Source organism: Netta rufina, assembly GCF_964035555.1.
Source record: "Netta rufina genome assembly, chromosome: 2".
In the NCBI taxonomy this organism is placed as follows: Eukaryota; Metazoa; Chordata; class Aves; order Anseriformes; family Anatidae; genus Netta; species Netta rufina.
The window spans coordinates 17,574,134-17,599,384 of record NC_140124.1 but is presented as its reverse complement, the minus strand read 5'-3'; the positions used below and the strand labels follow the sequence as shown (position 1 = coordinate 17,599,384).

The 25,251-nt window shown below is 36.9% G+C and overlaps 1 protein-coding gene across 1 annotated transcript; it reads right to left on the bottom strand.

Moving 5' to 3' along the window:
- Positions 1-757: 757 nt before the first annotated feature.
- LOC311207267 (protein adenylyltransferase SelO-like) lies at positions 758-25,158 on the bottom strand. The gene is made up of 19 exons (XM_084283239.1): positions 24,868-25,158; positions 23,565-23,683; positions 23,155-23,283; positions 22,299-22,363; positions 22,139-22,195; positions 21,939-22,037; positions 17,758-17,825; positions 16,918-17,005; positions 15,570-15,639; positions 14,801-14,873; positions 13,967-14,050; positions 11,714-11,843; positions 11,007-11,051; positions 10,839-10,920; positions 10,655-10,747; positions 10,105-10,184; positions 8,822-8,865; positions 3,766-3,845; positions 758-3,392 (listed from the first exon to the last, which is right to left on the bottom strand). The coding sequence occupies exons 1-19, from the start codon at positions 25,076-25,078 to the stop codon at positions 3,270-3,272; spliced, it is 1,740 nt and encodes a 579-aa protein (XP_084139365.1). The 5' UTR covers positions 25,079-25,158; the 3' UTR covers positions 758-3,269.
- Between the last annotated feature and the right edge of the window lie 93 nt (positions 25,159-25,251).

Genomic DNA, 25,251 nt, shown 5'->3' with positions numbered 1-25,251 from the left:
TTACCATCTCCAGAGAGCCCATGAGACATGCTTTTGAAACCTGTGCAAGGATCATAAGCTTAGCCAACTAGGTTGGAGCTTGAGCTAGTTTTAAGTGCAGGAGAAAAAGTACTAAGTAGCTAAAAGTAGGAGAGTTAAAATGAAGAGCTTAACAAATGAAAAAGGTTCTCTGTCTCCCAATTGCTTTCCCTATCTACCTGATTTAAACAAAATGCAGAAGTATCAGATGCAAAAGAGCTGGGTGTTGGTCTATGAATTATTAGGAGTGCTCATCTTTGAATCACTTAAGTGACACCAGCTGTCTGCTACCCTACTACTTATGTTTCATAAAAGAAAATATGTTTGATTTATGTAGTCAGCATCAAACTAAAGTGACATATGTTCTTAGACAACTGCTGCACAATGAGCTATTTTCTCTGAGTTCACAAAGCACTAAGATTTTTATACAGCCTTCCTCACATGAATGCCCAGCCTCCTGCCCTATTTCATCCCTTGCCTTTGTTACAGCACAATAAACTCAATTTTATACATTTTACAGCCCCAGTCAATCATAACTCACGTACTTAATGTTACACACAAAAAAGAGCTTTCTTCAAGAAGAATCAAAGCTGACAGGAAACTCCAGAGATCGATTAAAATGCTGTGATGATTAGACCTCTATCAACTATTTTGTGTATGTAATGGCGGCACTGAATTTCTGAAACGTAAGTACTCAAACTTTCCATTCAAATAACAGAGCTACCAGTTAAATGATACACAGTTATCTGGCTTTATTTGACACCAGAAGAGATGCTACAAAATAGAGAAAGATCTTCAAAGCATTTGTAAAAGAAAGTAGAAATCAATCCTTCTTCCCCTGTCTAACCTTTTGCCATATGAAATTGTCTTACTCCTGCAGTTAAGTACATCAGCAGAGGCTGAAGTTGCAGCATGCTATTCTTAACCTTTCTCCAGATCTCAAGTGGAAGCAGGCTCAGCAGCTGTCTTTTTCTTCGAACTTTTACATCACTGGTACAGAAGGACCCACTCCAAGAGACCATTTTTTTCATATGGAAAAGAAAAGTCCACACGTGGGGGATCACTGCTGACCCTCATAGCAGTCCTCCGATACAGTGAAGACGGCACAAACACATAACTGCTTAATCAATATTTCTATTCCCATCTGCTTTTGCATCACTGCTGTGTTTGTGTAACATGAAGGAAGAGGCAGCTCCAGAGCAGGAAGCAAAAGCCCACATAAGAATTTTAGGACTTACATCATGAAACAGTATTAATGTTTACATTGTAATCATAAACCATCACTATTAAAATCTACAAGTAGAAAATGAAGTGGTACAAAATTCTGAGCATGATGTGATCTCACTTCTCTACTTTGACAAAACATAAGGTAGTGTTGAGATAACTTCTTCATGTATTTTTCAAGTACTCTTTTTCAGGCACTTCAAGCAAAAGTAGAAATTTAAGTGGGCCTTGTTGCAAAAGTACAGGACAACTATTATTTAGGGATTGTTGACAGTCTCCTACAAACTGGGATACATGCATATTCTTTTTGAAGGAAACAAACAGAACAGAAGAGATTCAATAGAACGAAGACTTACAAATCATCATGGCCTTGCAGAACACCTGAAGGCGGCGTGATTACCCGTAACGGTCAGCAGCACTATTATGAAATCGGAGTAGTCAGGATTACATTGCATCACAACACATTATTTTGCAATTAGCCGAGAACAGGTATCAATGGCAACGTTCCCACAGGTTATGAACACAGCCCACGGCTACAGGGCTTTTACAGAACCCCCATCACCCCACTCCTTTTTTCCTGGAGGTGCTGCAAGCACAAACACTAATCCCAGTGGCTGCAGGAGAGCACTTACTGCTCGCACAAGGAATGTTAACTCAGGCTGAGCAACTGTACATCTGAGGGGAAACCATCCTGAATAATTGCACTGATTGTATGTAAGAAGCAAAGGCATTTGTGTATTTTTTTTAGTCAGTGAAAGATTTCTAATAACATAAATTTCTTTTCCCCCACTAATTATATTTCTAGAAATAGATTTGTGAAATGCTAATCATAGCACTTAGCACCACTTCAGAAGCATTCAATTTCAGAAGCAAGTGAAGAGATCCAAATCTCTTTAGAAGAGATTTGGATATTCTAAACCAATCCGTTTTGATTTGGGAAGGGCGGAGGTAACATCAAGAAATAACAAAACCCCTGATAAGTAAATTTTGCTAGCAGAACATTGCACCTGAGAGTTCGTGTATTAGTTTTAGCTTAATTATACACAAAGTTTTGTGATGTGGAATTGGAGCGTTAAACGAAGATAAATAACAGGACCCTGGACTCAAAACAAAGACGAGTCCCACTCTGTTACAATCCAAGGCACTGCTATGTAACAGCTTCAGTTAATTTTAAATATTTTCCCTGCAATATTTTTGTCAGACCAACAGCATCAGGAGGCTGACTGCAAAAGGTACGCTGACCTGACAGTGTACCTAATGGGATGCAAGAAAGTCCTTTTCCATGTCCAACCAGTGAACATTCCCTGAGTCATTACATCCACACACCAACAATCCCTCTACTACTATCAGAAGATAAACTTTCAAAGAACAGTAAGCCAGGCTTAACAGGCACCTGACTCTGCCAAAGATACCAAAATCTGTTTTGGGCCAAGTCACTCCCAAGACAGGTGTTTTTGCTTACAATTTAATTCAATTTCCTCTAAACCTCCACTGGCAGCTTAATGGGACAAAACAAGGTCAAGGACAGAAAAGGCAGTAAGGTCTAGGTGTAAGGTGGTGCTCTGCAAGACTTAACATTTATGTCTTCAGATAAAACTACATTTGGTAAGTGTGGGTAAGTGTGTAACAACAAGAACATAAATCAAAATTGGTGATTAAAACCAATTTATATGTATTTTAAATTGACCAGCCCTTTAGTTGTTACCACCTGAGTAGACATGAATTCTGTGATGTTACGTGGGGCAGTTTGGCAGAACTTAAATATTGGGACTCAAATTAATGCACAGCTGAATTCACAGGGCAGTTATTAAATGCCAATATGATCTGTTGATGCAACCAGACGTAGTGGCCCATTTCTTTAACGTTTAGACTTTATCAAGTTGGTCAAGACCTTGTCTAGCAGCATAGCAGATTCCAGTCCACAAAGAATAAGAGGCACAACTTCCTTTGGCTTGATTCCTGTGTGAAGGCCTGAGCCATTTTTCCAATGGCCAGGACCTCGACCATTTTTCTTGTTTAACTTCCTCTCAGGATGAACAGCTTACTTTAAGATCCTTGGCCCAAGCTGGTGGGCGTAAGGAGTAGCCTGCTTTCTCTGCAGCCTCCTGTCTCTGAAAGGGATGTTGTAAAATCTGTTGTAGAAGGTGAACCTAGAAGCAATTAAAATGAGTAAGTTTTTATACAATATGTTTGCCTGCAAATAAGAAAAGTCTCTGCCACTTCGTATTATGCACCCTCCTGGCTGCAGAAATTGTTCCATGAATTGCTTTAGGATTACTATTAGAATAGTAACAGGATAGAATAGGATTACTATTATTATAATTAACACTATTTATAATTAATAGTTAATACTGCTAATATTATTGATAGCATTATTGCTATTATTAGCAGTGATTGGTGTGACACGGAACAATGTTGGTCAAAGTGTAATTTGGGTTCAAAGCACAAATGTAACAATTGTTTCACTAACATTCAGATCAGTTATTAACAAACATATCAGGAAAAAAAAATAACTAACTTTACCTCTGAAAAATCATTCAAATTGGCTTTTTGCACTGCTGATTCTGCCATCCAATTTCTAAGCACGTATCTGGGATTAACAGCTGAAAGCAAAAGTAAATCATGATCAATTCAGTTAGACATATTCAACAAAAACACATCACAGTCATAGAAAAGAATTACTGAAACCTTCAGAAAGTTTTAATTTGCAGATCAAAAAACATGTATAAGAAGGAAAAATCATAAAATGATGATTATTACTTAAGGTAAAAAGGAACTATTAAGATATTAATAAAACCATATGTACTTAATTTTCCTTAATTCTGTAAAATGAATCAAAAAATTACCCATAAAAGCCTTCAATGTTGCATTTAGGCTTTTTTTTTTTTTTTTTAAGAAACCATTTTTCCAACTTTGTTGTTCCTTTTTTTTTTTTTTTTTTTTTTTTTTTTTTTTTTTTTTTTTTGTAATTCGCAATTCTTTCCACAACTGTCTGCTGTATCTTTTTCGAAACACCCGTGACGGCTGCTCCCTTCTCTGACATGTTCCTGGCTGATTATGTCTAATTAGTGGTAGGGAGATCATAAGGACCTTGAAAATGAGACTGCTGAATTAGTAACCCCGGCTACACCTTCATGGATGGTAAATAACAGCTTATAAAAAGGAGCTCTGCCAACCTGTATGCCAAGGAAAATGCTCATAAGCCTACATGGTTTTTATTATCAATTTGTTAGCAGACAGAACATCAACACCACTTTTATTTTTTCTCTGCAATTAAAGCAAAGGATTCTGCTTCAGAAACAGTTTTCCCTTTAATTAATGATCAAAACAATGTTACAGATTAATTGTAACAAATATTTCCAGCTTGCATCATGCATCTTATTTTGACACTAGTCTGCATATTTTCCCAAATTCAGTAGCTGATTTATCCCATGAAGAGATTAATTAGTAATGTCAGAGCCATTAGCACCTATGGCCCGTGATTTATGGGCATAAAAAAAACCCTCATCTGTTCCTTCCCTTTCCACTGTCCCAGTAAGGTTTTGTATAAATAGTTTTTAGTTCAAGCCTCATGTTTTATATAATATTAAATATTTCTTTCAAAAAATCAATGCAGTTGTATATTCCTCACGTCCTGGTTTTGGCTGGGAATGGGCACGTGGCTCTGTGGGGCTCAGCTGCCTGCTGGGGTTAAACCTCAACCCTTACAAATTCCCTTACAGCTTATTTGAAAGAGAAATTAGAGAAAGCAAAGCATTCATGAAAAATCTCCACCCCATATTTCCCTCTATTCATTCCTGTTGTCAATTTGTTGTGATCTTATTTTATTTGCAAATAATAGAATATTATGAGGGGGGGGGGGATCAGAAAAAAATATAATAACAAGATTAAACTTAATTTGTTTCTATTTCTCAATTCACTCAATTCTTGCATCTCCTTATACTGCTTCTTCAGCTTGCAGACATAACTTGTTTATCCTACCAAGACAATTGGCAGCTTTGAGGAAAGCTCTGACAAACCTCCTCCGAAAGTTTTGTGGTCAGACAGTCGCAGGACTTACTCATGATTGAAAGCTCCCTGCAGAGAATTAGTGCCTAGCTCAGTGAATGGACTTCTCTGTAATATGCATTGTTTCTTAAAAAGGAGCATTTCACCAGCTGACAGACCAGAATTTACTGAAGCTATGTAATCAGCGAAACAACACTTGCATGATTATTTTATGTCTCACAATGCAACTAAATTCTTTATGTTTGGAGCTGAATGATAGCCGCTTTAAGCCACAGGACTTGACATAAAGCAGCACTGCACAATGGGTCTTCATGTTAATAAGAAAAGTAAAGGGCAGAAATCACTCTCTGCTCTAAGTCCTGTACCCTGACCACTCACGTTCCTGCCAGCAGAGGGAATGTGAAGCTCTTCGACAAGAGGAGATGCGGGTTGAAACCAGCAGCACTTCATCTCAGATGACACTGTCACTTACTAAACAAGCACAAAGCCAGACAAACGTCCTCCCTTAGAATCACAGAATATCCCAAGCTGGAAGGGACCCACAAGCATCATCGAGTCCAACTCCTGGGTCCCCAAAGACCACCCAAAAAATCAGACGGTATTTCTGAGAGCATTGTCCAAATGCTTCCTTATCATGTTCCTCCATCATAAAAACTGTCCAGGTCATATAATGACACTCAGGCACTGTGTCCAGGTGTTAATTCCTTGAGAATTAAGAGTGGAATGAAATGCAATGCATCCAGATAGAGGAATTCTTATTTTACAAATTAGTGTTGTGCTATATGACCTTACAGAAATTAAACGCTGACAAATAGGATTGGCCACTGGGAACCCTGATCACCCCTCACATAGCCGTAAGAACACCTTGCCCTAACCACCAAAAAAAAAAGTCTTGGCAAAGTAATTTGCTCTGGCTGAGCATTCGATTTAATCCTGTACATTCATTTACAATAGTTAAGTGTGATAACAATGTAAAAAGAATACTAAAAGGCGGAGAAGTGAACATATGACTCATACAAAAATGGTAACTCACATTAAAACCATAACTCATATTAGTTAAGAGAATATTTGTCCCAAAAATATATTCTTAAAAATTGCAAATTGAGAAGTTTCACAGTGGAGTTAAAAATACCTGTAACTGACACAACTGACAAGATAATTATGAAAGAAGAAGATAAGTCAGATTAGAAAAGGACAAAGCATAAGAAATTTGGTGCCCTAACAAGTATTTTATGATCTGGCCTACAATTTATTTTTTTTCTCTTTTTAACATATTTCTTTTGCATTCCATTAAATACAATGACAGACTTGTATTGGGACTTGGATTGTCAAAACTTTCTGATGAACTCCTAAGGAACTAATTGTATGTAGTACACGATAAAGTGCTACTAAAAACTAAAAACTAAGTGAAGAGAGAAAAAAAAGGTTTTTTTTCAGACTGGGCTCTGCTTACAGAGGCCACCCCTGAAGCCCTCTGCTATTAAATGCTTGCCACATAAACCCAACACAGGAGGCCAGGAGGTGCTCCAGGCAGGCAGCAGCAGTTCCCCTGTGGCCTGTGGAGAGGCCCCTGGTGGAGCAGGCTGTCCCCCTGCAGCCCATGGGTCCCGCATGGAGCAGATCTCCACGCTGCAGCCCGTGGAGGAGCCCCCAGTGGAGCAGGTGGATGTGGCCTGGAGCCAGATTTACCATGCATGTTGTACTGACAAGGGGCAGCTGGTAAAGGAAATACTTTTTAAAAAAAATCACATTTCAAGAGACCGTAACAGGTGTCTAAGAGATCTACATAAATGTATGAATGTAAAAGAAAATAACTTTTTAAGAAACTTCAGTCACACTGTAAAATGGAGACACTAGCAAAAATGTAACAAAGTCTGTTGATCTTTTAAAAGAAAAAATACAATTTTAAAGAAAACAATAACAAATTGACCTCAGTAGCCTGTCAGGAATTTCTGCTTGCTCTGTTGCAGGAACATGGAGTGATGATAGATTATATGGAACTTATCTAATTTAACCATGAATATTTGCATATCAAGCTTCAGTCTGCTACCAAAGCTGAGACCAGATGCAGAAGAATGGTCCATGGGGGGAAAGCCTTTTTCTTGCTTTGTCTGTCTCCAATGCCATAAAATCCTCTCAGATGTGTGTGGATAAAAGTGATGCTGGTTTGCAGAAAATCTTCCCAAACTGGGAGTCCTTCTGATTTGTAATGAATACTCAGAATATCCTAACTTCTCTAAAAGCCAATTCACAAAAATGTAGAAAAAGAAAAATAACAAAAATAAAAATTGTGTTTAGATAGCTTTCACAATTAAATTTTATATAAGGAAAGCTGGGAACTTCAAAATAGTAGTTGAGCTAAAAGCCTTGAGTACCACAGCTGAAACTTCCCAACCATACCAAAATACAAATAATAAAACAAGCCTTTCTTCTTGGTATCTGTTCTCATATTAACTTTGTAAAAATGCATGTGAAATTGTAAGAAGCATTCTTTAAAATGTATGGAGCATTAGTTATAAAATGTGCATGAAAACAGTTTGTTACTATCTTATTACTGAAACCCAGTGCTATCTCCTGCCATTTCCTACAAAATCAATTAAAGCTTTTGAACAAAGCAGCCAATCAATATCTAATGAAAGAGTGCAGCCATTTCCATTACAGATGTGAATAAAGTACCTGCAAAGTAGAATAACAATGAAGCTTATAGTACCTCTTGTGAAGAATTTGACAGATTCTACATTCTCTTCACTCCCCTTTGTCCAGAAATTTTCAGTTGTCACTGTCTATTGTAGGCAAATTTCACAAGTTTCCCACAGCTTATCACAAATCCAAAAAAGAAAAAAGCCTCTCTCTGGGTAACTTCTAGAATTTCATATCCGCTGTTTGTGCTGTGATAGACAGCTATGTATCTTTACCTTTTGGCATTTACAGTAACTTGGTGAATTAAAGTAAATGGGATATCTAATCATTCAAAACCACACCTTCCTTTCTTGATTGTACTTTCAGAAGTATGGAGTTTTTTTCTCCAGGTGCACAAAAGAACAGTGGTTGCCTATCAGAAACTTGAATTCTTTGTAATATGTAGAGAGGATTTGCACATGTTTGAACTCTTGGATAAATCCTAGCCCATTGAGCCAATACAGGATGGCTATTGACTATTTCTTGATGTTATCAAAGTTTCATTATTGGAGAAGAACAATGTTCTCAGCAACGCAAACTGTTACAATCACAGACTGATAAAGAAAGGAAGATTCAAGGAAAAGAGAATGGACTCAAGAAAGCAGATCTAGCTGAAGTGGAAGGGCATCTCTCACAAGGAAATAAATCCTAGGGGCCTTTTAACAGAGCACCCTACATTGTAATGAAACGTTAAATTTGGATAGAAGCCAGAACACATCCACCAGTTCAGGACACTAAGGTGAAGCCAAACTTGAAACATCACAAAATACTGACAATCAGGTCACATCTTAGTTCTCCTCAAAAGGACAAAAACATTAACAGTAAAGCAACCTAAGTAAGAAGGTAGTTGCCACCTCCAAGCATATGACTTCATCTGGATTGTTTTACTTACCTGTCATTCTTTTTCTTCTCTTGATGTCTGTATCACCCTTGTTACTAAATATAAAAACAAACAAACAAACAAGTAATTGTGAATGTTGCTCATTTACATTTTTCTCATTCATGCCACTCTTCACTTTTTTACTACAATAACCATCTACTATTACCAGACAGTAAGTCAGTAATTCCACTATTTGAACCGCAAGAACTGATCAAACACTAACCGGTGTATTTATTTTTCTCTTGTGTTTCTCCTTACCCTTTTTCAAGGTATTAGCCATGAAGTATTCAGTTTCCTTTTCAGAACTTGGACACACATACTTCTGTGTTTCCTCAAAAAAGTTCTGCATCCATTGTGCAATAGCTGACTGCAATTCCCGTAACGAATATATTCCAAATAGCTTTTGTTTCCTACTGCAGGTGTGTGTGTATATATAGATACCACATACTCTTTAAGTTGTAATATTAGGCAAATAATATTAGGCAAATATTACATAGTTATGTGTCAAACATAACTGACACACATGCTTCCAGTGGATTTTATAAGTACCAAATCAGTAAGTACAGCTTTGATAACACTGAACACGACTAACACATTAGACTTGGGAAAAACTGCACTTTCTTGTAGGTTTTGTATCTTGTATTAATGTTTTCCTTAAGAATTGTATTTACTGACTAAAATTTCCAAGTACCCAATATGTACTTCTTTCCACTAGTCAGCCATGCATAGCATATATGACTATGAAGAATGCATGCAGTCTTTATGGATTTAAAATAGAAGAATTGGTAGGAAGTTCTAACGTGAATGTCCTTATCCACACAACTATAGTGGCATCCAAGCACAGTCTGCATATTCACAGCTATGCAACTTCCACCCCCCATCATCCTAAGGCAGAAATAGTATACAGTAAAAAAAAATACGTATTTCCAGTAATAAAACACTATCCACTCTTCTTTCTTTGCACAAACTGAATTTCATATTCTAAAAATTTTATAGAACTGGTATTTTAACAAGAGCAATTAACTCAAGAAATCTGATCAAATGTTCACCAAAAGACGCCAAAACCAGACAACTCATCCCATATCATTTTTATGTACTTGTGTCAAATCAGAACTATAATGGTAATTGAAGAAGCTAGCACAATCTAGAACCATAAAGATAAAAAAGGTATTACAAATCATGTCTAGTCTAGCTTACCAGTCCCGATAAGGACTACAGAAAACACTGTAGATTCTGGCATTCTGGCAAATACACAGTTGGTGTTATTTTTAAACATGAAACTCCATCAGACTTACTGTTCTAATCGCAAGAGGTACATAGAGACCCATTCCAAAAATAACTTGTGTTTACCCAGATCCTGGAGAGCCCAGAATTCCTAAAGAGAAAGAAAGAGTTAATGGTAGACAACAGAATTTTGTTACTGTTAGGCAAAAACCAAAGTGAGCAAATTTTAAGAGGATATAAAAGAGAATCATGTAATGAATCCCCAAGGATTTCTTTGCCCAAAATTCTACTAGCATCTTTATTTTCTATTTAGATTACTCTGTTTTGCTAGCATGATACATCTGTATTATTCCACCTCTGCTACAGCAAATTCTACCTTAATACCTCCAGCTTTTAACCCCTATTTTTCTTTAGTTTATATGCTGACTTACTTTATTTTCCCTGTTATTTAACTATAGGTATCACTGTCTTCTGTGCTTTGTACATTAGAAGTTAGGGAAAGGCAGTGGAGCTTCCCAGGAAAAGTAAACATTCCCCACATTATATCAGGGCTCTGTCCAACCTGATTTACTCACTTGATATTGAGTGTTCCTAAAATGGGGTGCCTGTATTAATTAATACCTCAGGGATGTGGAGCTCCTTTAACTGGTCTTCAGTAATTTCACTCAGCTCTCGAAACGTCATTGTAAAGTCAGCCCTCCTATCTTCCATGAGCTAGTGAAATAAAGATATTTCCATCAGTGTTTTTTAAAGCACGGGGTATAAATTCAGATGTTTGCCAACGAGATTAGCAAATCAAACTCACTTTCAGGAGGAAAGCAATCAAATAGTTGTCATCCTCATCATCCCCAAGGAGACCCAGTTTTGCTCTGAACAATTCTGTAAAACTGAACATAGCAACACAGTAAGGAAATTGTCACATAACACGATTTATAGTATTATGACTACGGGGGGGAGTTCTAGAACTGCGTACCGGGTATAATAGCGTTGACCAAATCCCTCCAGAACCTGGGAAGCTCTGCAAGAACAAACGAAACATCAAATTCTATGGAATTACAGCACTACTGTGGGTGCAACCCTACTGTACACTAAGCAATAAAAACTTCTGTCTGGTATCTCACAAACATCAACATGCTGAATCTGAAGCAACTGGGATCTGTAGTGGGAAAAAGACTGAGGGGAAACAATTTAACAGACATCGAATATATCAACAGCTGTTGCAAAGAACAAAAATGCAATCTGTCTTTCATGTGAGCAAGAAATATCATGAGTATAAACTGCACAAAAGAGTCGTATCAGGAATCTTTACAAAAGGATATTAAAATACTACTCCATAATTTCAGGAGGCTGTATGATCTTCATAAGTAAGCACCTTAAAGAATAAGCTAGAAGAACCTATAAAAGAAAACTATAGGCAAAGATCCTGCTTAGGGGAAGAAGAATAGCCCCCACAATATCTAGGATGTCCTTCTAGCTGTTTTTTGCTATTATTTATGATTACTGAAAAACTCTCTCCCCTCCCTCTACCTTATTCTGAACAATAATTAATTCAGAATCAATTTTCACTTAGAAAAAAATGATTGAAAAAACGAACCCCTTTCTCTCCTATGCATACGGTGATTAGGGGTCTCCCATCTCACTAGTTCTTTTAAGCATTTAGATATTTTAACAATTACTTACAGCTGCTTTTGCCTGGGATCCAATAAAGGTTTTAGAGCTTGTAACAGCTTGTTCAGATTAAACAGCCCAACATTTGCCTGGTTTCCTATTTTATACCTCCCTTCATCATCAGATGTGTTTGGAATAAAATCTGTTTCAAACAAAACATTACTTTTCCCCAACAGAGTAATTACAAAAACAATCAATGTTAAAATATTGAACTACATTCAATCTTATCAATCAAACACAGTGAATTAATAAAAGTGCTGAAGATATTGAAATATTTAAACTTAGATCACAAGGACACTTATTTACAGTGGATTAACTCAAGATCTAATATTTGCAAATCTAGAAGTACATACTTCACAGACACATTTCCATATGTCATAGGCGGCATTTTCCAACTTGAATATACAAAGTAAATTCAGATGTTTAAACATTTTTAACACTAAAAATGTATAAAAACATATGCAATGTTTTCACTAAATCTAGTGCTACTATTAAGTACAAAAACTAAGCAAATAATTGTACAACTAAATTATGGATTTACTGATAATTTTGGAAAAGTAACACATACAAACTTGCATTAAAAAAAAAATAAGCCACCTGAACAGGACTTTAGTTGAATAAGCAAGTTTTACGTATTCATTTATGAAAAATTACAGCTAACACATTCAAGAAAAGAAATCCATATTTGTGAGATAAATATGTGATAGGTCAGCTACAGGGTGTTCAGAAGTTAAATGTACACATATCTACAGCATCAGTCTCAGAACGGATGCAGTATGAACTGCCTGTCCAGATCAAAAACAGATAAGGTGATCAATGCATACTGCATTGCCTGAAACCTCAGAGGACATCAATACCAACCAGCATTAAGGAGGAGACCTGTGACACATCTGTCAGGTCTGCAGATCCGTTCAGATCTGAATCTTTAGCTGTAAAGCATTTCATCCAGTTCTAGGGTGCAGTGGGTCTGGCTAGGATGGAGCTCATTTTCTTCATGGCAGCCTGTCCGTTGCTGTGCTTTAGGTTTACGACTAAAACCATATCGATAACACACCAAGGCTTTAGCTACTGCTGAGCAGTGCACAGCATCAAGGCCTTCTCCATTCTCACTGTGCCCTCCCAGCAAGTTAAGCTAGGGATAAGCAAGAGGCTGAGAGATGACACGGTCAGGCTGGATGACACCAACTGATCAAAAGGATGTTCCATGCCACGTAATTCATCTCTGCCTATGGCAGGGGGGTTGGAGTTAGATAATTTTTAAGGTCCTTTCCAACCCAAGCCATTCTCTGATTCATTCTATAATGTCATATTCAGCAATAAGAACTGGGGAGTGCTCTTTCCAAGGTACTGCTTGGGGACAACTGGGCATCAGTCTGCTGGTGTGAGTGACTGTCTTGCATCACTTGTTGTGTTCTCCTCTCCTTTTTTTTTTTTCCTCTTCATTTATTACACTGTCCTTAAGTTGACCACAAGTTTTTTCTCACCATTGTTCTTCCAATTGTCTCTCTCTCTTGCCCTGTAGCAGTGGGAAATGAATGAGTGGCTGGTGGGGGCTTAATTGTTGGCTGGGGCCAACTCACCATAAAAGAAAAGATCAGAAGACAGAAAGACCTGTTTTCTCAATACAGTAGAAGTCATATAAAATCTAATCTCATGAGATTTCCTTAATTTGAGGCTGTAATCTCATGAAAACAGACTATAAAATAACCACTAGTGGTTCTGAAGCTTACTCAGGTGAAAGTTCCAAACAATAATCAAATGTAACACATTTATGTACGTACTAGACCTACACTTACCAATCTCAGACTGACTGAGTTCATACTTCCAAAGAAAAGGGTAGATTTGATTTCTTTTTCTCCAATATATAATTAGCTGCTGTGACTACAAACCCAGAGCATAATGCATACAAAGTTGTATACAATTTTTGGCATAGGCTCCTTATAGAGATGCAATTTATTATTTTTTTTTGGGGGGGTGTCTATTATGGCGTCTATTCAAATGAAGAAATCCATTAGGAAACATGCTTCATGAAAACGGGTTTAATAGTGACATTTCACTTTAGACTTGAAACACAACCTGCACAGTGTATTATAGAACTGGCCTTTGATTTATTTTTCCCCTAAAATTCTTCAAACAATACACATCCTTGGGATTTTTCTGCTAACAACAATGCACATTTTCATGCACACAGAAATTACATAAACTAATATGACATTTATTTTAAGTCAAAAATAATATTTAAATATGGGTGCGTGCTACACTCACTTGGATCATAGGAGTCCATAAATCCAAACGGACCATAATCTATTGTTATGGATAATAAGCTGAAGTTATCTGTATTGCACACACCTACAATTAAACAACAAGGAAAAACAAAAGTTAATGTTCTACCTGAACTCTGTAGTCTCTAGAAGATTTCCTGTGAAATCAATCCACCAAATCTAGATAACATTGGAGCAGTTACCTTTAAGAAAACAGATTCAGGAAAATAAACTTGTCTCTTGTATTCTTAACCTGGCAGGCATTTAAAGTATGAACACTAGTTTTTGCTACATTATCTTGCATCTGGTTTTTATACCTAGATGGCACTGTTTCCTTCTCCATTCTGCACAACACTGTTTTGAAACAGCATCTTGCACAACTTGTCAGTTAGCTTCTTCTTTCCAAGTTGATGGCGTGCTGTATTAGCAACACAATGCTCTTTTATTTTTCATAATGTAAATCTGAAACAAAGGTGGACAGCACTCTATTCTATACACTACAAAAGAACGGCTTTTTATGCAGATGAATCAAATTCCCAGCAACACATGACATCAATACATGGTCTTTGTACATCAGACATCCACAACAATTCTGAGAAGCCCATATGCTTGTTCTGTTCCTGGCTTCTGTCAGATACAGTCATGCTTTGAAAAATCAGGAAGTTCTCTCTGTTATGAAAAGAACTCTTCAGTATTAATGCACAACAGATACTGCTGCAGGCACAGACATCAGAAGGACTGAAGAACAAAGTGACAAACGAAAGCCATCTTTAAGTATACAACTATAAAGAGTCACTCTCATAAAGCCAATACAGTGACAACATCTACTGCTGCTTACCATGTGCAAAACCCACAGACATCCACAATGCAATCAAATTTGCAGTCTCTGATACGACTGTAGAAAAAAAATCCTAAAATGAAATACACATTTTAATTCAAATAAAACTACAGAATACAATGAATAATGTAAACATTTGATTCACTTTAGAAATACTTAATACATTCTGGTTTTAAACAGGTATCTTTGATCTCTGTCAGTTGGGACTGGTAATTCACTTTTTAAATGATGTGACTGCAAAACAACCTTATCCAGCAAAGACTATAATTAAATAGCTATGTTCAGATATACTAAAAGAAATGTAAAAGACCTAAAAAGAAATAAAGACACAATATATACTATTTTTATATTAGGAAAAATGTAACTGATCCCATCATGACCACAGCTCACTTGAAGCCTGGGCAGTAAGAGAACAAGAAGTAATGGAAAATGGGAGCTTCCCAATAAACATTTCCATAATCAAAAGTAGTGAAAAAAAGAATGTTCATATTTGATTTTGAGAGAAACAAGAAGAAGCAGGTTTTCGTTGTTAGTGTTTTTGTTTGGTTTGGTTTCTTGTGTGTGTTTTTTTTTTTGTTTGTTTGTTTTCTTGGGTTTTTTTGGTTTTTTTTTTGGAAGAGTAAAAACTGCTTTTGCTAATAAAACCAGGAAACTTAATTCAAATTTTAAAACTCTATAAACTGAAAAATTAAATAGCTTTGTATAATTTTTGTTCATGTGGTTGTGGAAAATAAAAATAGCTTTATATAGCTAATAAAAAAAGACTTACCAGATATCGATCTGAATCATTCACAGCTATTAATGGAAAATGTTCCTGGATGATAAAATCAAGCAATCTCCTGTAATATGAGATGCAGAATTCATTAAATAAAACGGGTACTTTTAGAACTGATCATTCAAAATTCTTACCGTTGAACAGATAATGCTCATCTACAGCCTGCTGCAAACAGATATGAGAAAACCTAATCTATTTACTCCTGTAAATTTTGGATTAAGCCCTTCCAAAAAGTTGAAGATAAAATGTTCCAGTTATAAACATGACTGGAGACTGCCACAATGTAACCCCATGTGTTACATTTCCAGAGCACATTAGGACCTGATTTAGCATACTGTAATATCAATCTTTTAGGAAAAAAATAATTTGTGGATAAGAAAAAAAATGTATCACTACAAGGAATAACTGCAGATCAGAATATTCCACAAAGAAAAAAATGATATCTGAATTCTTAGGAAGTACGGTTACTTGACACATTAACCAGCCATCAACATGTTCATTAAATCCCATAGGACACAAATATTTTAATTAAAGAAAAAGAAAATTACAGTGTTGTGTCACCTTAAATTCAGTTCCTTAATTCAGTCTTTCACTTTACAACAAAACACTGCTGTGAGGTTTCAAAAAAGAGAAAGAAAGACAGCGTGAAGTCATTCAGGAAGTTATCTTGAATTATCTCTTAATACAATATACAACAGCTGCTACTTCTCTTTCTTGATTTTAATCACCCCAAAACAATTTCTGTTGCAAGTGATTATCAACCAGCGCAGTACTCCTACAGGGGAATGACCAACATTAAAGGAGTTAAAATAGAACAAAAAAATTGCCATGCTAATTGCCTGAGATGGAATAAAGTAAATTAATATTGCTAAAAGGCTTAAAGCTGTGCAATAAATTCTTACCTAATATAATTCTCTGATTATACATGTATGTGTTCCTCAAAAGCACAGCTCATACAACAAACTCACGCTAGTGACTTACTTCACATTTCTGCTAATTTAACTTCACAGACAACTGAGAAATCTAGGATATTAGTCACTGAACTTACAAATCTTAGCAAACAACTCCCCACTCCTCCCAATGCTTAGTTATCAATCTATTTTAGCTATAATACCTTTCTCATTTTATAAGATCCTGGCCTTAAAAAACAGGTAAGGGATTTTATCTGTGACTTTATATCTTTTGTATATTTGTAAAAAAAACCATCATTATCTTTCTGAATTATGCAGTCTTCCTTTCTAAATAACTTATGCCTAAATTTCAACTGTACATATGCATTCCAATATATATTTAATTATTAAGAAAACTAAAAGAATAGTTACAATGAAGATTAAAATCAAACCTTTGTAAGTCCAGTTCCCCAGAACGAGCTAAGATTTCTAATGATCCTATACGAAACCACGATTTGGCAAGACGTAGCACTATAGCACCTTAAACATAGACACATGTTTAAATGTAAACAGAGTATCAGCAAACCAAATTAATCCCATAGTAAAAGCCATCATATGTCCTTTCTATAGACAAATAATTTATATACGCATAGTTAAACACGTATTTCTGTAAGTATGCTCAATGCATAACAGATGAATACATAGAATGCTACTTTACTGTATGCTAATGATAAAGCTTAATTTGCTGGAAAGCAATTGGTATTTTTTACTCCTCCACATCTTTGTTTGTTCACTAGGATACACTATACCAGCAAACACAAGCAAAATTCTGATATTAACTTTAGAATTCCCCCAGAGATGCTAGCAACAAAGAAAGAACCAACATAAATCATTTCTGATTTTTCCCCATGCTGTGCCATCCGGCTCTGTTTCAGAACTGGTTTAGAGGATGGAGCAATGGTGCAGCCATGGCAGCGTTCCCATATAGTGTTGCTAACAGAATGATGGAAATTTCCCCTAGATTTCAATATCATTTTTGCAACGGCATGTGAAAAAAAAATAAATTCCAGCAACACATATGCCACAAACACAGCAAGTCTGTTCATAGGGCTTCGTTTCTTTATCTAAGTTATGTTTGGGACCGACTTTCTTGGGAAAGGTTTTCTATCTCAATAAATGAAATGACGACTATTGCACACTTTTATTACACATATATGGCATTAAAGTTGATTTTTGCAATGAGGAATTAAATTACAGTATTGTATCATATTATTCTGAAATGTGTTCAATACCTCTCTCTTTCTTAATATTTCCATTGTAAAACTGGTCTCTCCACACTTCATCGTCACTTACAACTAAGCTGTAAGAAACAAGAAATGAAAATTACAAGGTTACCATAGGAAAGATAATTTTTATTGGCGATCGAGTGATATTTTATATAATTTTTTCTTTCAGAAAAAAATATCATTTTTTTCTTGAAAAAAAAAAAAGGTTTGTTTTCACAAATAACACACAGCAAACAGTAAAGCTGAGGCTCACCAAGATTTGTTAGCAAGATGGATTTCTTTTTTAAGTTGCCCACTTTCCACTACCTACGTTGTTCTTGGGAAGGGGGTCACGTTCAGAAAACGTACTGCATTCATTTGGAACTTCTGTGACTGATTAGTGTGATGATAACACAAAGAAGTCACAAGTCTCTTGAGGACAACAGCAAAATTAGAAAGACAGAGAAATTAGAAGCCAAATTGTTGCATCAGATGGAGGCTGCCCTTTATATGAGCCAAAACTGTTGTCTCAGTAACCTCGGGCACAGATCTGGGCTCCTTAGCAATCAGGAGCTCTGCAAATAGTATTAATGCACAAAAAAGGCATAATTTTGATGAAGCATTATAATTATTCCTTTCATCTTCACTGCTATTTGTACTTGAATTTTTAAAAACAATATCCCCCTTTCAATTGCCTTAAAATTCTGCACATCTTACGCATTTTCACATTTATCTAAATATTGAGATTTGCAAGTGCTTGGAAAATGACCCATTTTGCTTGCTCTAAAACACGTCACAATTTACCCTCATCTTACAAATAAAATATGTAATTTCACTCTATTTTCTTTTATTATCAGAAAAAAAGAAAATTGCATCAATCAGCACAAACCATGCAAAGGAACTATTTTCTCCTGAAGTTAATGTGTAGGAAGTTTCTCTCCAAAGCAACTGAGATTACACAAACCATTCAGCAGAAGGAATGCTTGGTGCTGTCTTTTGAAGGAAATGTTCTCCTTTCAATAGGGGAAGAATACCTCTTGTTTAAGAGCCTAGCAGCAGGAAAAATTACCTTATTTTGTATAATTCTTTTTTGCTTGCTGATAATCGAAAAAGGTCTTTCTATTCAGAATAGCTGGATGGTACAGTACTGGAAATTTAATGCAACTAAGTAAAGGTAACTTTTAGGTAGCTGAAGACCGTACAGAAAACAGAACCAAACCTTCCTTACATGAACACAGAAGAGGACAGCAGGCATATCTAATACTCCATTCATAAATACAACTGAAGACAGTCAAGAGTTGAAACAACTCCCAAGTGTTAAATTTTAAGAGATTATCATATAGTTTTTACAGACTTTAGCATCAAGTTGGACCAAAAATGTGGGGTATGCATATCCACATAAATATGCATGAACAAATCACTAGAAGGAATAATTTGTCTGAATTCTTACGACAGTAAGAATCAACAATAACTGTGGCTTTGAAACTATATTGTAATTCTTTTCTGTATTTCTGAAGGCATCTGGTAGCTATCCAAAATGAGCGTTCTCTATCAACTGCAAAGAAAAGGCTGTATTGTTACAAAGGCAGGAGGGAAGAAAACATATAGAAATTAAAACATCAAAAGTATTGCTCTGCAAACAATAAAAAATATATCAGATAAAATACCGGAGGCTGTAAGGTGGTTTGCCTACACTTCCACTCTTGGGTGCTGCTGCTAATACTGAAGCAACATTAGGAAATTTTTTCCAGATAAGATTGTTTTGGAAACATCTAATGATTGGTATGTCTGTAAGAGTAAGTATAAGAAGTGCTGACGTACGTGAGATGGAAGAATTGATCTTAATTGAAGAAGATTGATCCTAATCAATCAAGAAAATCAAAAAAATTCAAAAAGAGGGAATGAACCCCAGGCACTAACACACCAGCATGTGCATCAGAGCACTAGGAGAGAGTAGTCAGAATAATGTTACTCAGTTCTACTGTTCTGAACAGACCTCTGCCAAAAGGGTTGTTTCTTTTTGACTGTGTAACTCATAGCACACTTTCTGCCAAATTCTTACAGAATAGCAGCACTTTTCTTATTGCTGACAAAAATGAAATAAAATAAAAATCCAATGGGAGAATAACATTTTGTAAGTTACTAATACAAGTTAATGGACGAGCAACACTTAAGAGCTGGTCAGGTAACTGAGCAGCCACGTTAAGATACTTACATTACCACTATAAAATAGCTTTCAAATGGCCCCTGAAGTTTATAAGTATCATTACTTGTTCAGCAGCAGACCAGATGTACACTCAACCACAGGAAACAGAGCACTGAAACTGCTGTTACATCAGAGAAGCTGGAACAGCTCTCACAGAAGGATGCAGGGACTACATCCCACCCCACCCAAAGATCTGCCTAAAGGGCTAGACTTTACTCTCCCAAGCATCCTGCATGCTGTTGTGCATGACCACCAAGCATTATATACATATTGGCTTACTTTCTTTGACCTAGCCCACAAGACTGCTAACTAGTAGTCCCAGTATGTGACTAAAATGGTACCAGACGAGGAAGCGTTCTATATCTGGCAGTACAGTCATAAGCTCTAACACCCCGTTGGGAACACAGTACTTGAAATTAATAGAGCAAACCAACCTGCTGGGTGTTCTGGGATAAGCCGTAAGGCTTCTCCCCACACTTCTGCCAAGATCTGACAAGAAGTCTAAGTGAATCTCACCCGTCTCAATACTACAGCTCCCCGTTGGGAAGAATATGGATATCAGCTGGGGTTTTTCCAAATTAAGTCTTGCGAACAGTTTGGGGAGCCTGTACAGCAGTTAAGACAGCCAGGCATTTAACCAATTTGCCAGCAGAGAACTAAAGCACACTGTGTACTCAACAGAATCGGTGCACTGTTAAGGAGTAATTTCATATTGTTTCGCACTGAGCAATTTGTTGAGACGACACCAAAGACAGGACGCAACCTTGCCAGATGCTCTCCTGCTGATATTCGGGCATATTTAACATTTTGCATCAATAGCTAACAGTAAAGGGTCTCAAGGTGAAGTCAGTGAATAAACCATCAAAAATGTCATTTACAAACACAGCACTTCAACAGAGCACATGTGTTAGAATTAATGCTAGAGAGATTTGCAGGCACTTTGCAAATATAGAAACCTAGCCATGAGGCAGCTGAGTACTGGCCTTTTCTGAAGAACATTTACTTCTCTAAAGCTTGAAATTCCGGAGTACAGACATGAGATCCCTTGGAACACAAAATAAACTTGGCATTTTAAACACAATCATCTGAAAAATTCAGTTCACTTCATTCTGAGAAGGTCATCCAAATGAGTGAATTTATTAGTCTTCTTTGGTTCAGACAGAATTAGTTTTAAATGAATTTTTAATGCAATCTCCCTCTCTGCTCAAGGGGTGTTGTATAAATAAGGAATTGGGAGCAACTACCTACACTCAATACTACCTCCAATATTAGTATCTATTTACCAGGCAATTTTTCCTACCAATCTTAAAAATTGCAACTGCATGACTATGACAATACAGAAATAGCTACTTTCAACATTTTCCAGCTTGGCCAAATACTTAACTTTAGCCTAATAACAGACTCATTGTAAAATGTAAAAGACCATGTAAAATTTTTTAATAGACTCATTGATTATCCTCATACACTAAAGGTGATAGTATTATGTAGAGAGCAGGAATCTAGTCCTGCTGGTTTTGCAAGCCTTTCTGGTGAACAAGAAGAGAAGAACCTTTTTTTTTTTTTTTTTTAAGAGAAGAAACTCAGATTGCAGTACCATAAAACCTGGAAAGGGGAGTTAGTGTCAGATACAATCACTCAAACTAATTTTCACTTCTTACTTTCTTCACAAATGAGCTAGATTTCATATTAAGGTAATTTAGTTATGACAGTCTTACAAGCGCACAGCAACTGCTCATCACACTGCAAAGACAGTACATAATGTAGTATTTAAACAAAGTAATATTTTAAAGCATACCAAGGATAAAAATGAATGGATAAATGGCTGGAGCTCCTTATTACTAGAAAGTTTTATCCACCAGTCTAAGAAACTCTTCTGATTGCATACAGGCAAAAAGAAAGATGTGTCCTGGAAAACAGCTGTCCTGTTTTATGGATGCTCAGTGAAACTGAGAGACAAAATTGCCTTTAAATAAGGATATTGTGAAAAAGAAAAGAAAAATACCTGGCAGCTCTGCTTGTTGGAATTCCAAGATAGTGCATAGCCTCACTACACAAAAATTCTCGCACGGAAGAGCGAAGCACAGCTCTTCCATCACCATTCCTACAAAGAACAAAGAAGTAAGAAATCAGTCATAAGATCTATGCAAAACTAAAAAAAAGAAAACATCTAGTGTTGGTATTTATGAATTAACTGCAACTCACCTGGAGTATGGGGTCTTTCCTGAGCCCTTTAACTGGAGTTCCCACCTCTCACCATGCCTGCAAAAATACCTTTAGAGTTTCTGACAACACATTTTGGGGTTTGCATGAATCAACTACACAGAATACAGAAGTGAATCAGTCTTCTCAAAAAATACCGCACCTGTTTGTATATACTCCGATCAAGTGAGCTCTTCCATCACCCAGCTGACCTGCCCAGCTACCAAACTGACAAAAATGAAAAGTCATTATCTTCCATCGGTCATGGCCGTTATACTTAAACAGTACAAGTCACATGCAGGTTCACTGTGATCTATACAATGCAACAGGTTTGCTCGGGTAGCAACTTAGATATTGATCCCTAAGGCTGTATTTCCACACTCACATCAACAACAAATTAGAAAGCCATGGAAAAAAAGTAATATGAGTAATTACAATTTTCCCCCCTCTAACTTTCAGCTTCCAGTCTCTTTTATATAAGAAGGTTTTTAACTGACATGTTTTGTAATATGTATAAATGTATATATATACTTTTTTTTTTTGGACTGGAAATTACACATCAAATTCTGCCACTCTTTTCCATGAACAGTTTTATCTATTTCAATGAAATTTAACACTTATTAATCATGCTATTGCTGAATTCAGTGAGGCTCTAACCTTCTTCACTCCTCTGAGCTGGTAAAACCTATCACAATCAGAGCTTGTCAGGCTGCAGGGGTGCAAAGCAGACTCTGCAGGTAACAAAAGTTAAAAGGATAATTTGCTTCTGGGATAAAGAGAAGCAGAGAAAGCAGACATGGTACCATGAAAGAGCATTGTAGTTCTCTTCCACCTGTAGCCCCAAGAAGAGCAAATCCACAGTCTAAGCATCCATAAGCATTCATGTACTTACAGGCACATATTCATATACTTACAGGTATAGGTACATATATATATATAATTCAAGTATATAATTAAGTATTCCATCTGGATGAAAAGAACTACAGAATTCCATCTGGAAGAACAAGCATTATAGCTACCTGATGTCCTCCATATCTGTGGGCCAATGGAACAGACCCAAATATCACTTTCCCACCACTGACGAACTGCAGAAAATCAGATGTTCCTTGGACAGATATATGAAGATCCAAAATATTTTCAATAACATCCTGGAGAAAAAGATAATACATATATATTTAGTACTTGAATATGATCAAATTTTCAGTGGCAAAGAATGTGTTTTCTATACAGGTTTTGTTATTAAAAGACATCTGATGGTATGTTCTAAATGTTCTATTGATTTAAAGTGTATATTAATACGTGTATATAAAGTGCATATTGTTTATTGACTTTAACAATAAACAACTTACGAATATTAAAATACATTTTAGTACATGTGTTAACGATCACTATTAATTGGAGAGGAACAAAGAAAAAAATAATAGCCAACCTCTGAAACAGCTACCAGAAGAACTTTGGATTTAAAAGGTGTAGGATAGACAACTGAAAAAATGCAGTTTCTCACGTTACGGACATAATTTTCCTGGATTGGATCAATTGGAAAAGAGTCTGTAAACAAAAAATACATGAGAAATGTTAAAAAATAGGAATTAACCATATTATCCTTGATAACTTTCCTCTTAAACCCAATCAAAATACTTCAGAAACAATGCATGAAAATGAAATGAATGCATGAAATGAAAAATAATTCAGAAACAATGCATGAAAAACCTGCATGAAAATCAAGCCCAAATAGTTTAGAGCCTTATTCTGTTTGGGAAATTTGAAAAGAACAGAGTCCTGCAGTTAAAGAAACAGGCAGAGCATTCCAGTTTTAAGGTCTAAAATTTATTTTGGAGTAGTTTCAATCAATAGTGATTAGAATAGTCTCAGTGCAGTTTTATAATGCAATTATTTTCAACTCTAAAAGGTATTTTCAGAGAGTAAAGTCCAGCCTAGCTGCTCACACAGCTGAACGACGCAGCGTAATAGAAGCAGCCACTGTGCACCCATAACTGCATTGTACAGCCCATTTGCAGCAATGAACACCAAGCAAACAGCTTGAAGTCTTCTCTGAGTAACATAAACAGCAAACAAAAGGGGCAGAGGATGCATTTCTTGTTGTAGTAATGTACTTCATCCTTCCCCCAGAGCTACTCTGAGCAATGGTAAAAGAGGACAAACATTGCTTTATACCACAGGACTAATGCTGGGGGTTTTAACATCTTTCTGGATTTTTGCTTGCAGTATTCACACAGTTCCACGTTAACGATAAAATTTCTATGCCTTGCAGACACCAATTTGTAAAAACACTAAGTAATTATCTCTGGACAGTTGCTGTTGGCCATGTTCCTCAACACCACTAATGACAAATCCTGTTTTAGACAACTGCCACAAGGTTTATCCCTGATACTTGTTAGCAATCCTACCACCTGACGAAATCATTTATCTGATAGCAATAGGGAACTCATCTTTGCTATCACAAGCAATTCTGCATGCCTGAGCACTACACAGCCTTGGGCACTTCAAAGCAGGTACCAGTTTATCAATTTTGCATTGACACATAACTGGGAGTCGTGCATGATGATAAAATGCCAATATGGGGGGGGAGAATCAACCGTATGGCCAATCTACTTTTAATATTGAAGGTAGCACTTCGCCATCTTTGTCATCACCACAAATCCTTCCAGCTCTTTCGAAACGAGGCCTTAATGACTACTAATGACTTAATGACAGGGCAGGAGGCAGCGTACCTACGAGGCTGGCCGAGGAGAGCCCCCAGAGGCCGAGGCCGGCGGCTCCCCACCACGTCTCCCCGCAGCCCTGCCATGGGGGCGATGCGTTCAGGGCGAGGGGCGCCCGGCAAAGCCCCCAGGAGGGGCAGAGCGGGTCCAGGTCCCCACAGCCGACCCCACAAGCCCAGACGAAGCAGGCGACAGCCCACGGGACGCGGAGCCGCGGCATGTCCCCCAAAAGCCCCCTTCAATAGTGGGGAAAGGGGCATGAGGGGCGCAGCCTCCTAAGATGGCGCCGCTCCCTCGCCCCGCGTAGGGGCGAGACGAGGGGGATGCCCCTCTGTCTTTCTGTCTGTCCGTTTGTCTGTGTGTCTGTCCGTCCGTCCTCCGTGCCGCCCTGCA

Bases quoted from the DNA above. Each gene is read 5' to 3' on its own strand.
- LOC311207267 (XM_084283239.1), bottom strand. From the start codon at position 25,078: ATGCCGCGGCTCCGCGTCCCGTGGGCTGTCGCCTGCTTCGTCTGGGCT. The intron at 23,284-23,564 runs GTTGGCTATTAT...CTTTTTCTCCAG, and splicing joins TTCTGGTAGCTGTTTCAGAG to GATGTTATTGAAAATATTTT. The intron at 3,393-3,765 runs GTAAAGTTAGTT...AATTGCTTCTAG, and splicing joins ATTTGAATGATTTTTCAGAG to GTTCACCTTCTACAACAGAT.